A 24,998-nucleotide genomic window follows, 5' to 3' on the forward strand; every position below is an offset into this window, starting at 1 on the left:
GGAAGGTGAGAGGGAGTGGGAGAGGGGAGGGTTGGGGGCGGGAGGGAAGTTATGGGAGGGGAAAGCCATTGTAATCCAAAGCTGTACACTGGAAATTTATATTCATTAAATAAAAGTTAAAAAAAATTAAGTAAAATGATATAGAACTAAAATAGATATAGTTGCCTTTAAATGGTTGACACAGTCAAGCCAACTTCTCTTTTCTTTTTTTTAAGATTTATTTATTTTTTTTAAAGTGGAGTTACAGAGAGGCAGAGTCAGAGAGAGAGAGAGAGAGAGAGAGAGAGAGAGAGAGAAGTCTTCCATTTGCTGGCTTACTCTCCAAATGGCCTCAATAGCCAGGGCTGAGCCAGGCTGAAGCCAGAAGCCAGAAGTTTCATTTGGGTCTCCCACATAGGTGCAGGGGCCCAAGCACTTGGGTCATCTTCAACTGCTCTTCCCAGGCCATTAGCAGGGAGCTGGAGGTGAAGTGGAGCAATCAGGACTTGAACTGGCGCTCAAATGGATACTAGCACAGCAGACAGTGGCTTAACCTGCTATGCCACCGGACCAGCCCCAGTCAAGCCAACTCCTAATCAAGGTCAGAAACTTCTATGCAGGCTTAGTAATTACAAGTATCTTAAGCCTTTAAAAGTGTCTTGGTTTTTCCAGAGGTCTTCAAGTTTCTAAGTCAGAGCACAAGATATATCATATTCCTTTATAAGAGGGGAGGGGAGGATGGGGGAGTGAAGATAGATAGATAGATAGACATCCAGAATTTTTTTAGTGAAATAACACTTTATTAATGATGATTATATTTACTAAAGTACTTTATCATCCATATTCCTCACTCTTGCAACCATCTGCATGTCATTTGCTAGCAAGATATTTTCAGATTAATGTTTCATAAAGGACCACTTATTTGAGCCCTGACTACAATACAGTACCTTAAAATTCCACAATATTCTGAGTAACCCGTGGGCTTAAGCAATGTACTCTTTGAATTAAATGACCTCTGGAATATTCTATCATAGAAATTCTATCAAATCATAAGGGGAGATGGTAGAGCTAAACATCTGAATTCTGTACAATTCATCATTCTAATTATATCACCTAGGGAGGCCATCTGGCCAGCTGTCAAGAGCCTCAGGAACCTCATTTATGTTGATAAATTAAGAACACTTTCTGAATCTACTTTGCAGGCTCAAAACTTGAATTTTGGTTAGTGCATTGAAATCAAGCTCTTCTTTAGGCAGACTTATCCAAGCTTACAGAGACTGAAATGTCATTAATTTACAGAGGACAATGAAATTTTCAAGTGAGTAGTATTTGTATTAATAGAACCAGTGCATCTACTCTTTATAGACAAAACTATGTTATGACATAACTTTTGGGAGTATGCATGCAGAACAAGAGGAGGCACATTAGGAAGAAACTTGTCATGTGGCCTCGAGTATTTTAAATCTACGACTCCACCTCTCTTCCTCTGTAATAGAACTGAGTACAATGTATAGCTACACATGGGCCAGTAGCTTCATTTGAGGGTGGGAAGAGATTTGCATATGAGCAGGGATTATACAGATAAAGGGAGGGTATATGTAGAGAATATTCCAGGCATATGTAATAGTATATAAGAGGGCACCTGAAATTATTTTTGGAAAAATAGAGGTTAGTCTACTTAAATATAAAATGTTGAAATCCATGCATACTAGGAGTTTTCAACAGTTTTATGAAAAATGTGCATTATGATAAAGTATTGATTACAAATTTTTTTGCAGCAAAATGAACTTAGCTTTTAATTCCATTTTCCATGGACTTTATTTTTATTTTTATTTTTTTAAACAGGCAGAGTGGACAGTGAGAGAGAGAGAGACAGAGAGAAAGGTCTTCCTTTGCCATTGGTTCACCCTCCAATGGCCGCCGCGGTTGGCGCGCTGCGGCCGGCGCACCGCGCTTATCCGATGGCAGGAGCCAGGTGCCTATCCTGGTCTCCCATGGGGTGCAGGGCTCAAGCACTTGGACCATCCTCCACTGCACTCCCTGGCCACAGCAGAGAGCTGGACTGGAAGAGGGGCAACCGGGATAGAATCCGGTGCCCCGACCGGGACTAGAACCCGGTGTGCTGGCGCCGCAAGGCGGAGGATTAGCCTAGTGAGCCGCGGCGCCGGCCCATGGACTTTATTTTTAATTTAAAAACAATTTTTTAAGTTATACAAGTTTCGTGTATTTCATATATACAATTTTAGGAACATCCTACCCACACTCCAACTCATCTTCCTCCTCCCTCTCCCATTTGCGTTCTTAATTTTTACAAAGTTTGAAAAAATACTGAGGATCACTAGCCATCAGGGAAATGCAACTCAAAATTACAATGAGGTTTTACCTCACTCCAGTTAGAATGGCTCTCATACAGAAATAAACAAACAAATGCTAGCGAGGATGTGGAGAAAAAGGCAGCCTAATCCACTGTTGGTGGGAATGTGAACTGGTGCAGCCACTGTGGAAGACAGTATGGAGATACCTCAGGAATCTAAATATAGACCTACCATACGACCCAGCCATCCCACTCCTGGGAATTTAACAAAACCAAAAGAAGTCAGCATTTGAAAGAGTTATCTGTACCCCCAAGTTCATTGCAGTACAATTCACAATGGCTAAGATATGGAATCAACCCAGATGTCCATCAACTGTTGACTGGATAAAGAAATTATAGTACATATACCCTATGTAGTACTACTCAGCTATAAAAAAGATGAAATCCTGTCTTTTGCAACAAGATGTACCCAACTGGAAACCACTATACTTAGTGAAATAAGCCAGTCCCAAAAAGATATCATATTTTCTCTGACTTGAGATAATGAAGAGTATCTAAAATATAATGTATTAGAGTGAAATGGACATCTTGAGATTTGATGATTGTTTATAGCCCTTGTCTCTTCTGTTGAGGAACAGTGGGTTTTTCTTCATACTATTTGTTGAACTCTTTTACTTAGTGTAGGATTGACTTTACGATCATGAAGTTAACTGAAAATAGATCCATGGACTGTAGATATCCTGCATAATGGTTGAGAAATAAGGGAGAGACAGATGAGCCCAGAAAATTGCAATAGTTCAGCATGTGTGACGTGTACCGAGGAAAGGAAAAGTCAAGAGGTGAGGGCGGGGGCCAGCATTGTGGCATATCAGGTAAAGCCACCACCACCTATGTTCTGGCATCCCATAAGGGTACAGGTTTGTGTCCTGGTTGCTCCGCTTCTTATCCAGCTCCCTGCAAATGGCCTGGGAAAAGCAGCAGATGATGGCTCAGATGTTTGGGCCCCTGCCATCTGTGTGGGAGACCTGGATGAAGCTCCTGGCTCCTGGATTTGGCCTGGCTCAGTGCAGCCTGTTGAGGCCATCTGGGGAGTGAACCAACTGTCTCCCCCCGTAACTCTGCCTTTCAAAATAAATAAGTATTTTTTTTTTTTTGACAGGCAGAGTGGACAGTGAGAGAGAGACAGAGAGAAAGGTCTTCCTTTTGCCGTTGGTTCACCCTCCAATGGCCGCCGCGGTAGCGCGCTGCGGCCGGCGCACCGTGCTGTTCCGATGGCAGGAGCCAGGTACTTATCCTGGTCTCCCATGGGGTGCAGAGCCCAAGCACTTGGGCCATCCTCCACTGCGCTCCCTGGCCACAGCAGAGAGCTGGCCTGGAAGAGGGGCAACCGGGACAGGATCGGTGCCCCGACCGGGACTAGAACCCGGTGTGCCGGCGCCGCAAGGCGGAGGATTAGCCTATTGAGCCACGGCGCCGGCCTAAATAAGTATTTTTTAAGACAAAAAGAGGTGAGGGTGGAATAGTAGCAAAGACAAGTGCACATGAAGGCCTTGAAAGGCACAAGAAGGAGTTTAGTTTATCCTCAAAATAATGGGGAACTAGTGAGGAATTTTACGCGGGAGAGTAACATCGGTAGTATTTGTGGTTTAGAAAGACTGTTCTGCCTGTAGCGAAGAGTGTAAATTGGAAGGATGCAAGAACCACAGCATAGGGATGTGTTAGTAACCTGGGTCAGTGCCGCGGACCGGCTCTCGCGGAGTCACCAGACCCGAGGGAGAACGAGGGGCGAAAGCACAGGAGGAACAGAAATCGGCGAGGGGAATGACAGACAGACACACACACTTTTTGAGTATGCTGTTGCTGCAGTTGTCTGCCTGCAGTTGTCTGCCTGCAGTTGTCTGCCTGCAGTTTATTGGCGGGAAAACCAGAGTTTATATAGGGAAGCTTACATTGTTGAAGACAAAAGAAATTCCAAGATTACAAAAACTTGTTAAGGCTAATGGGGTTACATGATTAACTTTACAAGAGACACAGGGAGACATTGTGGTGATGATTCGCAGTCCTACTTTTAAGAAAAGGTAAAGGTCAGGTTACTAGTTAACCTCTCATTAGGAGAACCTGGGACAGGGGAGTTATCAGATGGTGGTGCTTGTTAGCCCAAGTTTCATATATCACCTATGTAAGATTGAATGTAGCTTTCTCATCCCCATGCTGCTTGAACCTGATAACCCGGGACCTAAATCACACCTCAGCTCTCTAAAGCTAACACCTCAGCTCCTTTGTTTTATCTTGTCTAGGGTGTGCTGTTTCTTGTCAGCGTTTAATGCCTCCTCGTAAATTGCCCTAATGACTGGTGGGCCAAAGTCTAAAGTGCTTTTTGTTGATTTTTGTGAAATGCTTATTGGCACTACTTGACTCCTTTGTTTCTAATCATGGTGCACTTGTCCTAACGCACTACGTGGCATAACTACTAAATACAAAATCACTATTAATGTTGAGGCACATTGCCTTATTAACCAGCAGTAATTAGGCCTTTCACTTCTCATTACGTGCACCGAAAGTTTTTTACAACCTTGGGCTGCACAGGAACAGCTTTGAGGCCACGCTCCGTAAAAAAGCTCTCACCTCGTCCCTGCAGCGTGGACTTCCAATGTAACATTCTGCTACATGGGTGTCACAACAGCTGCTGGGCCCAGCAGTCAGAATAAAGCAGCTGAGGAAATGGAGAGAAGGAGGTACAGTATATAGGACTGAATCATCGCTAGTTACGGGCATACATAAAAAGGGAACAAGCAAAGCTGAGATACAGATTTCTTGCGGAGGGATGGTGGTGCCAAGTACACTCAGGGCTCATAGGGAAGTGAGGACAGGGTGGGCAGAAGGAGGATATAGTGAGTTCAATTTAGAGTTTAGACATTTTGAACTCAGTTTTCTGTGCGACATCTAAATAGAGTTGTTCTATCGGCTGTTGGATATTTGGGTTTCATATTTAGATGAAATCTGGACAAGAGATTTAGAGCTTACCAGCAGATAAACGGTAAGATAATAGAAACCCCAGAGTGGCTTATAGCTTGTTGAGAATGTGTGGAATGAGGATGATAATGGACATGTAGTTGTAGTTGTAGGCCTGGATGCAGTCCATTGTGCTTAGCCAAAATTATAAAAAATTGACATGACAGAAAATAATACCCATCTTGTTCTGTGTGCATTCTGGCAAAGGCTAGTGAAAGTTGAGTCATTCTAGTACATGACTGGAAGCTCCATGAGGGGACCAGTATGTGTTTTAGTCCCCACTGTTATACCATTGTAGATGTCAGTGCTGGGCTTATGCCAACCAGCCTTCCTATTGCTGCTGGTTGGTTGACTACACTTGATTAAATTGCATATTCATATCTGGAATTTCACATTAGGGACATTGTCCATACAACACATGATATAATATGGGATAAAGAAGTGGGAGAATAGACCCATAAACTCTCTAGGCAGTTGGGCACTGTGATCATGGGTACCTTTTGCTATTTTGTGTTGAAAACAAGATTGGAGTAAAATACCTGGGTGTTTGGAAAGACTGGTAATGTTTGTCTCCTTAATAATTATTTAGGAAGAGAAGGAATATGTGTACACACACACACATACACACTTAAAATTGTGCATCTCTATTTGAGTTCACAGCAAGGAGCTAATTAAATTTCCTCATTGCATGTTATTTTCCAAATGGCAGCTTCTTGGAAGGTACGTTGAGCTAACAATCACATAATTAAATATCCTGTTCGTCTTTGTTAAATGGCTTTAATGGAGACCAGAAGGATATTTCATTGGGCTGGCTTAAGTCAAGGTCTTTCTTTTGAGACTCAAGGGGAGAATCTGTTTATTTGCCTTTTCTAACTTCTGGAAGATGCCTGCATGACTTAGTTCATGGCCCCTTCCTTGTATCATTCTAACTTTTCCTGCCCCCATTGTCATACCTACCACTTTTTCTCTGTGACAAATCTTCCTTTGCTTCTTCTTTTTGTAAAAACTTGTGGTAAAATATACATAACATTTACTATTTTACATTGTTGTGCAACCATCATCACCATCATTTCTAACAAAAGATTTTTTATATAATGACCATTTTTTCAAAGATCCATTTCAATCTTTCCCTTCTATGTGACATATAGAAAGGATCATGGCTTTGTAGTTATGGATAAGTTTCAAATTTCTCTGATCTCGGGGCCGGTGCTGTGGCGTAGCAGGTAAAGCTGCCGCCTGCAGTGCCGGCATCCCTTGTGGGTACCGGTTCTAGTCCTGGTTGCTCCACTTCTGATCTAGCTCTCTGCTATGGCCTGGGAAATCAGTAGAAGCTAGCCCAAGTCCTTGGGCCCCTGAACCTGTGTGAGAGACCCGGAAGAAGCTCCTGGCTCCTGGCTTCAGATCAGCGCAGCTCCGGCTATTGTGGCCAATTGGAGAGTGAACCAGCGGGTGAAAGACCTCTCTTTCTCTCTCTGCCTCTCCTTCTCTCTGTGTAACTCTGACTTTCAAATAAATAAATAAATAAATCTTTTAAAAAATTCTCTGATCTTCAGTTAACTCATCTATAATGTTTAACATCTGTATTTCACATATTTTACATCATATGTGAAGAGTAGCACAGGATCAGACTTTCTGCACTTTTTAGCTTAGATCTAGTATATATGATCATATAAACTTTCTTTTTCCATATTTCTTTTGAGGCAGATATGTTAACACCTATGTAACACTAGATTTTTAAAAATATATATATTTATTTATTTGAAAGGCAGAGATACAGAGAGGCAGAAGCAGAGAGAGAGAGAGAGAGAGAGAGAGAGAGAGAGAGAGAGAGAGGTGTCTTCCTTCCACGGGTTCACTCCCCAAATGGCTGCAACTGCTAGAGCTGGGCAAATCTGAAACCAGGAGCCAGGAGCCTCTTCTATGTCTCCCACATGGCTAAAGGGGCCCACAGACCCAGACCACCTTCCACTGCTCTCCCAAACCACAGCAGAGAGCCGAATTGGAAATGGAGAAGCCAGGACTTGAACTGGCATCCACATGGGATGGCACTGCAGGCAGCGGTTTTACCTGCTATGCCATAATGCCGGCCCCAACACTAGATCCCAACTGCTTTACCTGTGTAGCTGAACTTGACCCATATGTTGTATCCAGATGCTTACTTACCCTTTGACTTTTCACTGGCTTTGGAAGGAAATAAAGAAGATGGGAATGGAGAGAGGCCAAGGTATATATGCCTTCACTACCTTCCTTTCTATTTATGTTATCTTGTTTAATAATTATTTACTTAAGAGGCAGAGTGAGAAAGAGAAAGAGAGAGAGAGAGAGAGTGTGTGTGTGTGTGAGGGAGAGGGAGAGAGAAAGATGGAAATGGAGAGAGAGACAGACACAGAGTTCTTATTTGCAGGTTCATTCCCCAAATGCCCACAACTGCTGCTAGCAGGAAATCAATTACTTGAGCTATCAGTGTTGCCTGCCAGAATCTGCATTAGCAGGAAGCTGGAGTCAGGAGACAGAGGTGGAAGTCAAACCTAAGTACTCTGATATGGAAGGCTGGCAATGAACCAAAGTCCTAATCTCCAGGCTAAACCCCCACTTCTTGGGAAGTGATTTTTAAATGTTCATCTGCTGAAAGTCGTAGTTCCTGATCTGCAGTCCTCTCTTATAGCTCATGTAACTTCTCCCTCTTCTTGCCTTTTCAGCAATAGTCCCACTAGATATATGGTAACTCCTGCTGTTGCTAAGCAGGGCAAACATGACCATTTCTCATTGCTTTTTTAACCTCCTGACCATATTTATTTCAAAAGTCTTCTCCTTGAAAAGATCTTCAATTATGCTTGAAATGAATCTTGGTCAGGACTCCATTATGTACAACAGCTGGCGAGGCTACATCAGCTGCTGCAAGGGTGAATAATAGAGGGTCTTACTTGCTTGCTTTCCCCATCCACTGGCCTCTGAGAATCCTAGGACTTGGTGAAACACACTTTGCAAAACACTGGACTGACCAAATCCAAGGAAATACAAGCCTTGATCAGTGTTGGGATGCCATCTCTAAACTACATTGTTTCAGTAACATTACTTAACCATGCAAACACATTTCATAAGAATGTGAAAACACAGCTTCAGATCTTAGCTCCATTTCTAGAACTTACTGTTACCACCTTTTTTTTAGTAATCCATATGTTCTATTACATTTGGTTGGCTGCTTGGTTTGGGGATCCACAGGCTGGTCTCACTTAGCATACAGACAAGATGGGGCTGGCACTGTAGCATAGCTGGTAAAGCCACCACTGCAGTGTTGGCATCTCATTTGGGTGCCAGTTTGAGTCCCGGCTGCTCCAGCTCTCTGCTATGGCCTAGGAAAGCAGCAGAAGATGGTTCAAGTCCTTGGGCTCCTGCACTGCATGGGAGACCTGGAAGAAGCTCCTGGATCCTGGCTTTGGATTGGCACAGCTCCGGCTGTTGCAGCCAATAAGGGAGTGAACCAGTGGATGGAAGACCTCTCTCCTCTCTCTGCTTCTCCTTCTCTCTGTGTAACTCTGACTTTCGAGGAAGGAAGGAAGGAAGGAAGGAAGGAAGGAGGGAAAGATAGAAGGAAGGGAGGGAGGGAGGGAGGGAGGAAGGAATACAGACAAGAATGAGAACTTGGATTTGATTTAAGATCAATTTATTTCACTTTGGTTTACCACTGAAGCAGCCAACAGATAATGTAAAGAATACAAGATCAAAATGTGTGTTGTCCTACTATATGTTGCTTTCCCAGTTCCTGAAATGTGTGGTTGGGGAAAACTCATGCAGAATGAAAAATCTAACAGGTCAGGAAATCCAAACTATGAACTTTCTTTATGTGATTGAAAGAATCACATCAGCATTAAAAAAAAAAAAAAGTCCCAACCCATTATTATAGATGGCAGTTTTGTTGTGTCATCTCTACATTGTTTTGAAACCTACCAGATGGAAGTGTAAATGCAACAGACTTAGTCATGCTCTACCACATATATTAATGGCATTACTTTTAGTATTTCTGAAAACATACCTATTATTTTGGATTTTCCATAACAAAGGAATTCAGTGGAGACCTGACATGTTTCCTGAGGTTAGGCAAGTTAGTTAGAATCTGGACTACTAGAGAATTCATGTATCTCTTCTACCTCCTTTAAGTCCTCACCTTTATGTCTCATCCTGTCCTCAAGGGCTAAAGGAAGCACAGATTGGAATTAGGCTTCAATTAATTATTTTTTTTAGTGAAAAGTTAAAAAAAAAAAAAAGAGCTACTTGAGGCCAAATAGCTGGCCAGTGGCCCCAAGTATATTTCACAGAATTCATACACTGTTGTGGCATTTATATAAAGTCATCATCTACACTTTACTTATTTTTTAAAAGATTTATTTATTAATTTGAAAGGCAGATTTACTTTATACAGAGAGGCAGAGAGAGAGAGACAGAGAGAGGTCTTCCTTCCATTGGTTCACTCCCCAGATGGCCACAATGGCCAGAGCTGCGCCGATCCAAAGCCAGAAGCCAGGAGCTTCTTCCAGGTCTCCCATGTGGGTGCAGGGGCCCAAGCACTTGGGTCATCTTTTACTGCTTTCTCAGGCCATAGAAGAAAGCTGGATTGGAAGTGGAGCAGCCAGGACTCAAATGGGTATTCATATGGGATGCCAGCACTGCAGGTGGAGGCTTTACCTGCTATGCCACAGCACAGGCTCCATCTTTATTTATTTTTGTTGTGATTTTTTCACACACTTGGTTCTAGTTGCAAATGAATGAGATGGTGGTCACATATGAAATTAACAAAAAGAAAAATACTACAACATTCCCTGTAGGCAGAGAATGGTTTGTTTCCCATAAATACTTCTACTAGGAAATTTTGAAGAATCAAGAAATACATACATAGATTATATCAAAAGAAAAAAATTATCACATAGGATTAAAAGATTGTTAAATTACTCTCAGGATTGTAGGATTTGGTCTGAATTTTCACAAATAGGAATATGATAGCTTGGGGAATCTTGGAAAGCCAGTCGAAGGAATTGTCATATATCTTTCATTCATTCCATCATTCTTTCTGTTTAGTGCTTATCAAGGACTGAACACTGTTTTAATTGTTGGGGATACAGCACTGGATGGAGTATCAGGTCACTGTCTTTAGAGAATTGACATTTTTGTTGGGGAGATACAAATAAGAGAAATAGTAGTTTCTTAAAAAAAAAAGTGGTAGTTGCTCTGATATTCAGAGAATTAGAATATGTACTGTGATGAGACTAAAGGAATTTAGATGAAGCAGTCTTTGAAGATCTCTGTGAGGAGGTGACTTTAAAAGTAAAATCTGAATGTGCAAAATTAATCATAAAGTCTCAGGGAAAAGCATTTTCTAAATAAGAATTTGTTGGTTCCTAAAATAAGAATAGGTGTGGTTTTGTGGTGTTCAGAGCTAAGTGTCTGGGGGACTGGGGAATTGTGAATCAAGAGGAAGGTATAGAAGTGGGCAGTACCAGATCAGCAGAGTGTGTGAGCCCAGATCAGTATTTGGATTTCACTGTGATTGTCATGGGAAGCTACAATCAAAGAGAACAATGGCATTATTTGATTTACGTGTTCAAAGTTGTTCCTAAATTGCTGTGTAATGCATGGATCACAGGGAAGCCAAAGTAAAAGCAGGCAGAACAACTGGGAGACTACTGTAGTGCACTTTAGACAGAGATGGAAGTATTATGGATCAGTTAGCTAATGGGGAAGAAGAGGCAGATTTGGGATATGTTCTGGAAGAAGACCAGTAAGGACTTCCCGATGGAATAACTGGAAGGAGGGGGAAGTGGTGAGATACAGGGAGAAATGAAGATAACTCCAAAATTTTTGGTTTGAGCAAATTAAGTATCTGGTAGTGGTACTTACTGAGACAGGAAAATGGGCAAAGAAGTTTTGAAGAATGAATGTTTTGTTTGGGGCACATTAAGTTTGATATATTTATTATATATCCAATAAGAAATACAAAGTAAACAATTTGTTATAACTCTGGAAATCTGGGAAGAGGTCAAGACTAAAACTATAGATTTGGGAGTCTTGGTAAAACAGGTGAAATTTAAGGGCAGGAGATTGGTTGAGATCACTTCTAGGTTGTGTGTAATAAAAGCAAGAGCTTGAGGACAAAACTGGGAGCACTAACATTCAGATACACAGCAGGGATGTCATCAAGCACATCTGAAATGAAATGGTCATTGAGGAGGAAAAAGGGAAATTATGCTGTCAAGGAACCAAGGGCATAAAGTTAAGTCAGGGAGAGTGGTCAACTGTTTTGAATGTAGGAAAGACGTGAAAACAAAAAGGTTGTCACTGGATTAGCCACCGTGCAGGTGAGCAGTCTCACTGAAATAAGTGGGATGAAGGATTGATTGGAATAGGTTGAGGGGGAAATGTCAGTCAGAACATATAACAACTATAGATGTGTAAGCCATTTTGGAGGTATAGAGAAAGAAGACAAAAAAAGGATAAGAGGAATGCTACTGGGCAGTGTTGAGGGCCTCAATGAGCTCTGTGGCTGTTAATGTAAAAGGGGCCCAATTATACCAGTTAGCTTTGTGTATATCGAGTGATGCTCATCTACTCTTGGGCTGCACAGAGTAGGTGAATAGTTGGTTTTAACCAGAGTTTAGGCTCTGCTACATGAAAATGATGGAGAAAAAGAGATGTGAAGAAGTTAAGCTTGCTTATATTAGCAAGTAAAGTTGGATCCTCAAATTTAAGCTTGGTTTTGATAGAAATAAGTAGGCTAAAGATACAGCAGTAAGACAACAAGAGAAGCCAGTGGTCTACAGGCTTTGGTAGGGGTCAAAGTGTTGATGGTGTGGGAATATTATGTAAGAGAGTTGAGTGGATAGAAATTAGTGGTCAGAAAGTAAAAACATACTGTTACATGTGGGAAGCTGCAAGATTAGTGACGGGTATTATGTAATTATGTTTTACCCATCACTTATTTTCTTTTGGAGTAATTAAGTTCTCCAGTGTATTATTCTGGTGAGGGAGAATATGACCCATTTAGCTAAACAGTAGACGACAGTGTGTTACATTAGTCAAAAATATTCCAAGGAGAGTTTCAATAAAGATGACTTTGGCATGTGCCATTCATTAACAAGCACTTAAAAAAAAAAAAGATTTACTTTATTTGAAAGACACAGAGTGAGAAAGAGAGAGAATGAATCTGCCATCTGCTGGTTTATTCCCCAGGTGGATGCTATGACCAGGGCTGGGCCAGACCAACACTAGGAGCCAGGAACTTCTTCTGGGTCTCCTACATGGGTGCAGAGGCTTAAGCACTTGGATCATCCTCTGCTGCTTTCCCAGGTGCATTAGCAGGGAGCTGGATGGGAAGTGGAGAAACCAGTACATAAACTAGTGCCCATATGGGATGCCAGTGCAGGCAGCAGCTTAACCTACTATGCCACAACGCCAGTCCCACTAATAAGCATCTTTCATAATTGAGGGGCCACTGCTGTGGCTCAGTGGGTAAAGCTGCTGCCTGGGATGATGGCATCCCATATGGGCACTGGTTCATTTCCTGGTTGCTCCACTCTGGTCCAGTGCCCTGCTAATGCTCCTGGGAAAGCAATGGAAGTTGGCTTGAGTGCTACAGTTCCTTTACCTATGTGGGTGACCCAGAAGAAGCTCCTGGCCCTGGCTTTGGAGTGGCCTAACTCTGGCCATTGTGGCCGCTAGGGGAGTGAACCAGTGGATGGAAGAACTCTCTCTCTCTCTCTCTCTCTAATTCTGCCTTTAAAAAAAAAAGCGATTAATAATGTATTAGTAGGGGCTGGCACTGTGGCATAGCAGGTAAAGCCACTGCCTGTAGTGCCAGCATCCTACGTGGGTGCCAGTTGGGGTCCCAGCTGCTCCACTTCCTATCCAGCTCTCTGCTATGGCCTGGGAAAGCAGTAGAAGATGGCTCAAGATCTCCCATGTGGGAGACCCAGAAGAAGCTTCTGGCTCCTGGCTTTGGATGGGTGCAGCTCCAGCCATTGTGGCCATCTGGGGAGTGAACCAGCAGATGGAAGACCTCTCTCTTTCTTTCTCTCTCTCTCTGCCTCTCTGTGTAAATCTGCCTTTCAAATAAATAAATAAATCTTTAAAAACTAATGTATTAGTAGTCTGTGTGCCTGTTCTGATGCACTATAGACACACATAGAAAAAAATTTCAGGGGCTGGCACTGTGGCATAGAGGGTAAACCTACCTACCGCCTATGATGCCAGCATCCCAAATGGACACAGGTTCCAGTCCCTGCTGCTCCACTTCTTTTTTTTTTTTTTTTTTTTTTTTTTAGTTCCCTGCTGATGTGCCTGGGAAAGCAGCAGAGCATTGTCCAATTACCCAGGCCCCGCCACCCATGTGGTAGACATGGAAGAAGCTCCTGGCCCCTGGCTTTGGACCGGGTCAGCTCTGGCGTTTGCGGCCATTTGGGGAATGAACCAGCGGATGGAAGCTCTTTTCCTCTCTGTGTTTCAAGTAAAATAATAATCTTAAAAATACTTTCACATTAACTCGTTTAAAAGATATTTTATGCAGTTTTTTACCAGAAAATTTGGAAGTACTTTCCAACAAGGCCTCGATTTTTAATGCTTGGTGGGCTCCAAAGTTTGTCTCCCAGTCCTGCAGCACCCGTGTCCAATCAGCAGCTCCCTGCATAAGCCTCTTGGCTCATGAATACTGGCAGAAGGAAGGACGCAGGTACTTTTTGTTTAAATAATGACATTGCGCATAGAGGTCAGTTCCAAGTCCATGTCTTGGTTATTTGCACGATGATTATCTGTGCCTTTTTTTTTTTTTTTAAATTTGTAACGCAGAGCATTAATGATGGTTTGCTTCTTATGTCTATTATCACTGGAAGACTTGAAATTCCTCTGGGGAAGAGATCAAGTAGAAGCTTTAGAACAAGAAAGTGCAACGCAATAAACGAGCCTATTAAATATCATGCCCCAGGACAACCTCAAATGTCTCTTGCCAACTCAAATTCCAGCTTCTTCCCACCCTTTTCTTCTGAGTCTCTACATTCTCTTGGGCTGAAAGAAGCAAGAACGGAGCAGGGAGCTTTGGAAAAGCGGAGGACGCCCAGCAGACCGGTTAAACACGTCTGCGGGGACCCAGGGGCGAGGCGGTCGAGTCAGCAGTTGCGAGGATCCAACTCCAGCTCCACGCCATGGTCAGATCCAGGCGCCGCCACATTTTACAAAACAGCCTGAGGCGCTGGCGCTACAGTCAGCCGGGGGCCCCCTCCCTCTTACCCGGGCCAGGGACCCCCCCCACCCCGACTCCAAGCCACCGAAGTCCCCACCCGTCACCCTCGCGAGCACGCGAGCTGCGCACGGGTGCGGCCTCCTGACGGAGGGCGGGCGTGCGCTTGTTGGCCGCGGCATCCTCCCGCCTGCCGGAAGGAGCGCAGCGCCAGCGTCCTGCCGCCTGTCCGTCACGCAGCCGCCCACGCAGTTGCCGATTCCGATTGGTCCGAGGCCCAGGCTAGCCCTCTCCCAGCCCCGCCCCCCTCGGCGGACAGACAGGCCGGAGGGCGGGGCCGCGGCGGTACCGCCTCGTCGGCGGCCGCGGGCGGGCAGGCCCGCCCAGCTGTCAGTTACGGGGGCAGCCCGGCGGGCGGGCGCTCGGAGGCTACCTCGTCGCTCGCTGCCTCTCGCCGCCAGTGGGGAAGTCGGGGCCGCTTGAGCGGCCGCCGCCACCGCCTCATCCCGATCTCCTCCCCCAGTCCCTCCCGGCCCGCGCGCCCCCGAGTAGTGAGTGAGTGGCCCCGAGTAGGGTCCGGAGAGTCACCGCGGCGGCGCCGGGAGGTGTTTAAACCATGTTAAGGAGGATTTTGCAGAGGGTAAGAGAGTGAAACCGTCCTTCCGGCAGCACGTGAGCGGGAGAGCCCCGGCCCCGGGCCGCGGGCGCGGCGCGGCGGCGCGGGCGCCCCCTCCTCAGCGCGGGCCCCTCGCTTCTCTAGGCCCCGCAGTCCGCAGGCCGCGTGGGCCTGGTCGTCCGGCCCGGGGGCCAGCCGCGGGGGCGGGGAGGGCGGCTGGAGCGCGGCGGGGCGGCAGGCCGGAGCCCCGGTGGGGCTGTCAGCGCGCGCGGGCTGTGAGCTGGAGGGTGTGGCGCCGCGCTTCCCTCCCGGGATCCCGGAATGGGGGCGAAAATGGAGAGTCGGTGCCCGTGGGACGCCCGGCCGGCCGGGCCGGAGTCCGGCCCGTGGGAGATGGCGGGCGGCGTGCTTAGCTCTTCCCCAGGTTCCCCGCCCGCCGGGCCCCCCACCTGACGTGACGCGCACCTGCCCCACGCGGCGTCGCCCTCCCATGTGGACAGCGCTGGAGGGCGGCGCGGCGAGACCCGGCCTAGCGTGGGCCCAGTCGTAGGACTGGCACTTAATAGCGAAGTCAGCTGAGAAGGAAGATATTACTCACCGTCGGAAACTTTTTTTTTTTTTTAATTAAAAATGCGTTTTCCCTTCCAAGCCCAAGTACCTTATTTTAGCTATCTGAACAGAAATCCGTACTAAGCGTTATCAAATGGTGCACACTTCTTCCATTTCTGCCAGTGTATCTCTATTTGAAATCTGGAAAACCTTGAATATGTAACGATTAGGACATCCCAGAGAGCTGTTGGTGGATTGTTTACCAAGCACTTCCTAAAATAACATAATTAAACTCTCTCTTCCTGTAAGAGTTACTGAACTCAAGTTTTTGCTTTGTATAGCTTGCGTTCTTCTTGATTTTGAGACTAATAGGGGTTAACAAAAAAGTAGGTGCCAAACCCATCAGTTGGTTACCTAGGGAGTAGGATAACTAACAAGTTCAAAGGCAGAAGAAATGAGTGAATTTGTGGTATTCAACAAGAGTCGAGTCATCCAGTTGAATGGAAAGGGAGTGTTCTTGCTTCTGTACAGCTTTCCTGAAATGTTCAAGGCATGTAAAACTTGGCTCATATATGAAGGGCAGGAATAGTTAACTTCTGTATCTGACCCTCTGTATTGACATTTGTTTTTTATTTTTTTGCAGTGGTTTTGTTGGAGTTTTTTGAGCTCTTGATAAGCAGTGAATTTGGCAGTAGCAAGGGCATGCCCTTTACACTTTCCGCCAGTTCCTTTGTGCAAGACATCTGTGTATGATTTACTTGTAGTACTTAGGAGATTTTCTTTTATCGCCCTAGAGAAACTGATTACCTCATGCCTCAGATTCTGTTTCTGTTATAGGTCCACAAGGGAAAACCTTGTTTGCCTGTGAGTTGTTTTAAAGTTTACAAAGTGTTTACTGATTTGAAAGTAGCTTGTGGTAGTTATGGATTAGTTTTCAGAAATAAGAGGGGCTTTCCAGTACTTTTCCTTTAATGTTGTTAAGCATTAAGATTATATAAGGATCATTTTTAGTGTTGGTGTGTACATATGAACTGTTAGGAGAGTTTCTGTTGGAAGTACAAGATTGGAATTGATTGTGGGTCTTGCTGAGATGTAGTACTGAATCATCACATTTGAATAAGTCAGTTGACAGCTGAGTTTCTCACCCTCAGCACTATTGATGTTTTTGATCAGGATAATTCTTTGTCATGGAGGGCTATCCTGGGGACCATAGGATACTTAGCAACATCTCTGACTTTAACCCATTAGATGCCAGTAGCCTTCCCAAAAATGTCCTCCCCCCGGTTATGACTATTAAAAATATCTCCAGACTTTTCCAGATGTCCCCCAAGGGCAACACTGCCTCTGGTTGAGAACCACTGTGTAAAAGCAAATTTTGTTTGAGAGGCAGAAACAGAGGAAAAGAGTGAGCTACCATCTGTTGGTTAATGCTTCAAATGCTCACAACCTTTTAACTGGAGGCAGCAACTCAATCCAGGTTTCTCACTTGAGTGGCTCAGTTCTGCCTCTCAGGGTCTGCATTGGCAGGAAGCTGGAGTCTGGAGCTGGGACCAGAGTCAGAACAGATAGGGGTGGAACCCAGGCACTCCGGTATGGGACTTAGCATCTTTACTGCTAGACCAAACATCAGCCCTAATGTAGGCACTCTTTAGTAAGAAGATCCACTATTTAATTTTCTTTTATTCCATATACTTGAGTTGACAGTGAATACCAGGCATTATGGTAGAGGCTGGGGAACAGTTTGATAAGATATGTGCTCTCCTTTTAGAACTCATGGCCTAGTCAGGGAGGTGGACATTTAGAAGTAATTATAGAACGATGCAGTAGAAGTGTGAAGAGTGCCCTGGGGGCCACTTTGTGGGAGGGTATTGGTGGCAGTCAGGAAAAGCTTTTAAGGAAGAGGGCATATTCACAGGTCAAAAGAGGGAAGGGTGGATTGGACTCAGAGAATGGCAAATACAAAAAGGCATGGATTCATAAAAGGAGCAAATAATGTGGGACAGGGAGAGTGAGCAGTTAGATTTAGGGAGTGAGATGATATTCAGGGACTGGCAGGAGATGAGGCAACCCAGGTAGCTAGTGACAGACTGAGAAAATCTAGAGTTCCTTTGAAGGAGTTAGCTTTTATCTGGGAAGTAGGTCAGTGTTAAGCTCGCATTTAATAGTTACATTTTGATAAAAGTCTTAAAGAAATTTTGTGATTTGTATTGCTAATTTGGAACCTAGAATATATGTTTTATTTTAATTCTATTAGTGGTGTTGAATCTTTAAATTATGTAATATGGCAACCATTATATCTCACCCTACCCTGGTAAATTTATTTCACAGTATAGGTATCAAGATAATAAAAATAAAACTATAGTTCTGATTTAGAAAGTTGTTTGAAATGGTCTCTATGCTTTGAAATTATTTTGCACTTAAGATTCTGTTTTTAGATGATCTTTTCACTTTAGCTATTGTGATTTTCTTCTGAATAGTGTCCTTTAAATAACATTTTTTAAAGAAGAAAGGGAGAATGAGCTTATAATCAGTTATAACTCATAGTCCTTAAAAATTAGAAATAAGATCCTATGTTACTTTAAGAAAGTTTCTGGTCCCACTTCTCGTCCTCTTCCTCTTTTTTCATTCACTTATTAAAGAAAAATATCTCTCTGAAGCTTGAAAGGGCTTGGGGAAAACAACCCAGTAGCTCTAATATGTGTCATTTTGCTTAATAATCCTTTGAAGAAAACACGAATTTAAAGGGCCTAGTGGCCAGAAAGGTGGACATTTAGTACCTTCAGTAGTTTGTAAACTTTGCTGCTCTTTCTTCTTAAGGAACTCTGTGATGTAACAGTGGTGGGTTAGATTTCCTTTTACTGGTAGATTTCAGTAATGCTGCTAAGGGAAAAAAATGAATTTATTTCAGAACTGTGGAAATAGAAGGGCTGCTTTTTTTTTTTTCATTTTTTTTTTTTTTTTTTGACAGGCAGAGTGGACAGTAAGAGAGAGAGACAGAGAGAAAGGTCTTCCTTTTGCCGTTGGTTCACCCTCCAATGGCCGCCGCGGTAGCGCGCTGCGGCCGGCGCACCGCGCTGTTCCGATGGCAGGAGCCAGGTGCTTCTCCTGGTCTCCCATGGGGTGCAGGGCCCAAGGACTTGGGCCATCCTCCACTGCAATCCCTGGCCACAGCAGAGAGCTGGCCTGGAAGAGGGGCAACCAGGACAGGATCGGTGCCCCGACCGGGACTAGAACCCAGTGTGCCGGCGCCGCAAGGCGGAGGATTAGCCTAGTGAGCCGCGGCGCCGGCCAAGAAGGGCTTCTTTTATGTCATGAGGTCTTACCTCTCTGATTTTAAGAATGAGGAAGTAGAAACTGAGTGAGATTAAGTGATTTTTCTAAGAGGACAGTAGATATCAAAGATTACTGGAGACTTCAGCCAAGTTTTTACAACTCCCCATCCTTTTCGCAGCTCCCAACCCCATGTTCCTTTTCCTGACACCTAGCTGCCCTTCTTCCTCACTGTTCAGCTGATATGGTTGACATCATGCTATCACTGTGGAAGATACAGGAAAAAAATACCAGGCCCAAGTTCTGCCTTGAGGAATGTACATGATTAAATGCCAAAGTAAGTGACAGAGGCAACGAGGACTGTAGTAGTACAGAGGAGGATCAGATCGGCTTGGAGAAAATGGGCCTGAGATGGGGTTGTGAAGAGAAGAAAAGTTTCATTTCAGGAAGGAGTTACAGTGTAAGCAAAGAATCAGAGATGGGAATGGGTTCATTCCTCTTGCCTCGACTTCTTCCTAAGTCTTTTAACAAATATGTGTAACACTTGCTTTGTGCTGGCATGGGGGGCGGGGGCTAGGACAGTGAAGACACAATGTCTGCAGTTAAATAGCTTAAAACTAAGTGACTTTTAGACAGATGTCTATTTATAGCAGAAAGAAATTGAAAGATACATTTATTATATATATTTTTATTTATTTTAAAAAAGATTTTATTTATGTATTTGAGAGGTAGAGTTACAGACAGAGGGAGAGACAGAGAGAAAGGTCTTACATCTGCTGGTTCACTCCCCAAGTGGCCACAGTGGCTGGAGCTGACCCAGTCGGAAACCAAGGGCCAGGAGCTTCTTCCATGTCTACCACATGGGTGGCGGGGCCTGGGTAATTGGACAATGCTCTACTGCTTTCCCAGGCACATCAGCAGGGAACTAGATCAGAAGTGGAGCAGCAGGGACTGGAACCTGTGTCCATTTGGGATGCTGGCATCATAGGCGGTAGGTAGGTTTACCCTCTATGCCACAGTGCCAGCCCCTGAAATTTTTTTCTATGTGTGTCTATAGTGCATCAGAACAGGCACACAGACTACTAATACATTAGTTTTTAAAGATTTATTTATTTATTTGAAAGGCAGATTTACACAGAGAGGCAGAGAGAGAGAAAGAAAGAGAGAGGTCTTCCATCTGCTGGTTCACTTCCCAGATGGCCACAATGGCTGGAGCTGCACCCATCCAAAGCCAGGAGCCAGGAGCTTCTTTTGGGTCTCCCATGTGGGTGCAGGGCCCAAGGGCTTGGGCCATCTTCTTCTGCTTTCTCAGGCAATAGCAAAGAGCAGAATCAAAAGAGGGGCAGCTGGGACTAGAACCAGCGCCCATATGGGATGTGGGCAGAGAATTAACCTACTGCACCACAATGTTGGCCCCAAGAGACTTCTTTTAAAAGATTTATTTTATTTATTTGAAAGGCAGAGTTACACACAGAGAGAGAGAGAGAGATCTTCCATCTGCTGGTTCTCTCTCCAAATGGCTGCAGTGGCCAGTGCTGGGCGAGGCCAAAGCCAGGAGCCGGGAGCTTCTTCCGGGTCTCCGGTGTGGGTGCAGGGTCCCAAGGACTTGTGCCATCTTCTGCTTTCCCTAGCACATTAGCAGGGAGCTAGACCAGAAGTGGATCAGCTGGGACATGAACCGGTGCCCATATGGGATGCTGGTGCTGCAGAGGCAGCATAACCTTCTGCCATTGAGCCAAAGCCACCTATAGAGAAATTGTGCAGAGAAATTTAACACCTTATGTGGAGGTGTTTGATTGTCTAGCTCAGCTCTGTCCAGAGCAATTATGAGTTACATGTGTAAGGTAAAATTGCTAGTAGTTATATTTTTAAAAAGTAAAGAGGTGAAACTAATTTTTAAAATGTTATTTCTGGGGACAGGTTTGTGGTCAAACAGGTTAAGCCACTGCTTGTGACACAGGTGTCCTATATGGGCATCAGTTCATGTCCTGGCTGCTTTGCTTCTGATCCAGCTGCCTGGTAATTGGCCTGGGAAAGCAGCAGAAGATGGCCTAAGAGCTTGGGTCCTTGCACCCATGTGGGAGACCCGCATGGAGTTAGAGGCTCCTGGCTTCAGTCTGGCCTAGCCTAGGCCATTGCAGCCATTTTGAGAGTGAGCCAGTAGATAGAAGATGTCTGCCTGTCTCTCCTTTCTCTACCTCTCTTTCTGTAACTCTGCCTTTCAAATAAATAAGTAAATAAATAAATCTTTATAAATTTTTATTTTCTTGAAAGTGGTGAGGTGCTACGTGACTCCCGGCCGCGTGGGTGCTCAGAGCGCCGAGCCAGCGAGGCGCGGGCGAAGGATGCGCGCTGGAAGCCGGGCCCGCAGAACTCCGGCCCATAACAAAACATTAAAAAAAAAAAAATTATTTTCTTTAATTCCATGTAGCTAAAGTATTTAAAAATGTAATTAGTACAGAAATTATTTATGAGAAATTTCTTTTGTACTAAGTTTTTGAAATTTGGTGTGTATTTTATACTAGTGGCACATCTCAATTTGTATTAGCCATATTTCAACTGTTCAGCAGTCTCTTGTAGCTAAGGGCTACTGTATTGGACAGTACAGGTGTGAAAATGTGTGTGTGTGTGTATTAATTTTCAACTTCCTATTTGGAACTAGTTTCAGACTTGCCAACAGTTGCAAGAATAAAGTAATGCAATGAACACATTTTAATGCAGATTTACCTATCATTGACATTTTGTCCCATTTGCTTACTTTCTTCTTTTATCTCTTTTTTTCCTTCCCTTTCCTCAACCCCCTCTGCGTATGTATGTGATTTCTTTTTCCGTGAACCATTTGAAGATCTGTTATGGACCTTCACCTCTAAATATTTCAATGAAGAATAGGAATTTCTCTTACATAATTACAGTATAGTTGCCAATTTCATAAATCTACATTGGTTCAATTCATTATCCATCATTAATGTTTCACAGTTAGTCTGCCTGTGTCCTTTGTAGCATCCTGCAACCTCCTGAATACAGTTAGTTAAAATTAGATATCCTATTTAGTTGTCTTGTTGTTACAGCCTTTTTATATACTTATTTAAAGTTTCATTTATTTATTTGAGAGGCAGAGTTATAGACAGACAGAGGGAGAGACAGAGAGAAAGGTCCTCTGTCTGCTGGTTCACTCCCAAATTGGCCGCAATGGCTGGAGGTGGGCCGATCCAAAGCCAGGAGCCAAGAGCTTCTTCAGGGTCTCTTGTGCAGGTGCAGGGGCCCAGGCACTTGGGCCATCCTCCAATGCTCTCACAGGCCATAAGCAGAGAGCTGGATTGGAAGAGGAGCAGCTGGGACATGAACCGGCACCTTTATGGCATGCCGGTGCCTCAGGCGGAGGCTTAGCCTACTATGACCCAGCACTGCACCCTATTCCAACCTTTTAAAATCTGGAATATTGGCTGGTGTCGTGGCTCACTTGGCTAATCCTCCACCTGCGGTGCTGGCACCCTGGGTTCTAGTCCCGGGTGGGGTGCCGGGTTCTGTCCCGGTTGCTCCTCTTTCAGTCCAACTCTCTGCTGTGGCCCGGGAAGGCAGTGGAGGATGGCCCAAGTGCTTGGGCCCTGTACCCGCATGGGAGACCGGGAGGAAGCACCTGGCTCCTGGCTTTGGATCAGTGCAGTGCGCTGGCCATAGCGGCCATTTGAGGGGTGAACCAATGGAAGGAAGACCTTTCTCTCTCTCTCTCACTGTCTAACTCTACCTGTCAAAAAAAAAAAAAAAATCTGGAATATTTAAACAGCATTTATTTTTATTTTATGGCATTTTTAAATAATATATTTCCCCTTTTTGCTTATTTTGTGGTGTTATAACAAAATACCATAGAGTGAATAAAGTCCAAGATGAAGGGACCAGCATTTGGCAAGCACATTCATGTTGCTCATCTATGGCAGAAGGCATAGAACTGAACTTGCTTTTGTAACAACCTACACGGGGGCCGGGACTGTGGCCCAGTGGATTAAGGTGCTGCCTATGACTCCCGAATCCCATATGGGTGCCAGTTTGATACCTGATTGCTCCACTTCTGATCCACCTCCCTGTTAATGTGCTGGGAAAGCAGTGGGGGATGGCCCAGGTGCTTGGGTCCCTGCAAGAAGCTCCTGGCTCTTGGCTTTGGGTGTGGCCCACATCCAGCCTTTGTGGCCATCTAGGGAATGAACCAGTGGATAGAAGATGTGTCTCCCTCTCACTCTCTGTAACTTTGCCTTTCAAATAAAATAAAGGAATCTTTAAAAACAAAAAACAAAAAAATAAAAACCCTACTCTATCAGTATCGAACTCAATCCTTCAATAGCCACATTAATCCATTCATTTGTAGGTTTAGCAACTGTTGTTGATTCCTGCCTGATCCAGTCTTTAATATCATGGCTGCAAAATGATGATTTTTCCACTCCACCACTTTTCCTCATTTACCAGTAGGTCCTTGGCTGGCTGGCTGGCTTTCTGTCTTTCTGATGTGAGCTCATAAATTTACAGTATTATGCTTAACTGTGTCATGTTTGAACAGCAGGACCCCCTTCAGGATGGCTTCTGTGTCCTTTAGACTCTCTCCTTCATTTTTATGAGTATTTCATGACTTTTTGGCCTAATGAGATATACCTAGGGTATTCTTTACCTACGCTTTCCCAACCTTGAAATTAGCTCTAAGGATCTTAGGTTTCTTTTAGTGGGAAATGGTATAGACTTTCCCTTTTGTTTTTTAAAGCAGACGATTCTAGTGAAATTTTGAACTTTGTAAGCAGTAGAAAAATCAATACGATTTGGGTAAACAATGAGTTGTACTTGGCACCCACTAGGAATTTAATCTCTTTGAGAAAATGATAAAGGGATGTTTTAGGAAAATTAATATGCTAGTATTGCATATAATGTATTAAAATATAGGAAAATATAAGCAAAAACCAGGTTATTTTTAATATTTTAAGCACTAAGCAATTGTGATATTTGCATAGGGTTGATGACAGTATAAGGAGAATAAAGATGATGAATAAAGGATACATTTTAAGCATAGCTATTCCCAAGACATCTTTTATGGATCCACTTCTATAGCTACAAATGATGAATAAAGCAGAGATGAAGGCTTGTGGAACTTAGTGTCCAGTGGAGGAGAGAGGAGTTGTTAAAAAAAATCATGTAATTGTACCATTGCATACTTAGAGCATCCATGAAGAGAGCCTTTGTTTAGACTGAAGTATGAGGAAAGCTTCCCAGAAGTGTTGCACATTTAATTTTGATGACATTATTTTTTTTTAATCTTTTTTAATTTTTTTATTATTTTTGACAGGCAGAGTGGACAGTAGAGAGAGACAGAGAGAAAGGTCTTCCTTTTTGCCGTTGGTTCACCCTCCAATGGCCGCCGCGGTAGGCGCGCTGCGGCCGGCGCACTGCGCTGTTCCGATGGCAGGAGCCAGGTGCTTCTCCTGGTCTCCCATGGGGTGCAGGGCCCAAGGACTTGGGCCATCCTCCACTGCACTCCCTGGCCACAGCAGAGAGCTGACCTGGAAGAGGGGCAACCGGGACAGGATCAGTGCCCCGACCGGGACTAGAACCCGGTGTGCTGGCGCTGCAAGGCGGAGGATTAGCCTAATGAGCCGCGGCGCCGGCCAATTTTGATGACATTATTACTTAATTTATTGAAGCACATGTTTAAAAGTACCAGCTAATGGAATTCTTTCTTTCTTTCTTTTTCTTTTTCTTTTCTTTCTTTTTTTTTTTTTTTTAGCTTGTTAAGAATAAAGAAGAGATTAAGATATAAGAGAACCAAAGCTAGGACTAAGTTTTCTTCTCTAATCCTAGCTATCTTCTGTTTTAGTTAAAGAAACAGCACAGTTTAGTTGTTAAGAATGTGAATCCTGAAGACAGATTGCTATTTACCAGCTGTAAGGTTTTGGGCAAGTTATACCTGACTTCTTTGTGGAGTAAAATAGTTATAACAGAAATACATTCCTCATAGAGTTTTTGTGAAGATTAAATGAATTAATGCATGTAAAACTCTTAAA

General features: G+C 44.0%; 1 protein-coding gene across 1 annotated transcript in view; it reads left to right on the top strand.

The window, feature by feature from the left end:
- The first annotated feature begins 14,950 nt into the window (after window positions 1–14,950).
- EEA1 (early endosome antigen 1) overlaps window positions 14,951–24,998 on the top strand; it is a 160,523-nt gene continuing 150,475 nt past the window's right edge. Inside the window, exon 1 of the mRNA XM_062203134.1 lies at window positions 14,951–15,165. Within this exon, the coding sequence (XP_062059118.1) occupies window positions 15,142–15,165 (24 nt within the window). The 5' untranslated portion in view covers window positions 14,951–15,141. The remainder of the gene's footprint in view (window positions 15,166–24,998) is intronic.

This window comes from Lepus europaeus, chromosome 10 (genome assembly GCF_033115175.1).
Source record: "Lepus europaeus isolate LE1 chromosome 10, mLepTim1.pri, whole genome shotgun sequence".
Taxonomy (NCBI): Eukaryota; Metazoa; Chordata; class Mammalia; order Lagomorpha; family Leporidae; genus Lepus; species Lepus europaeus.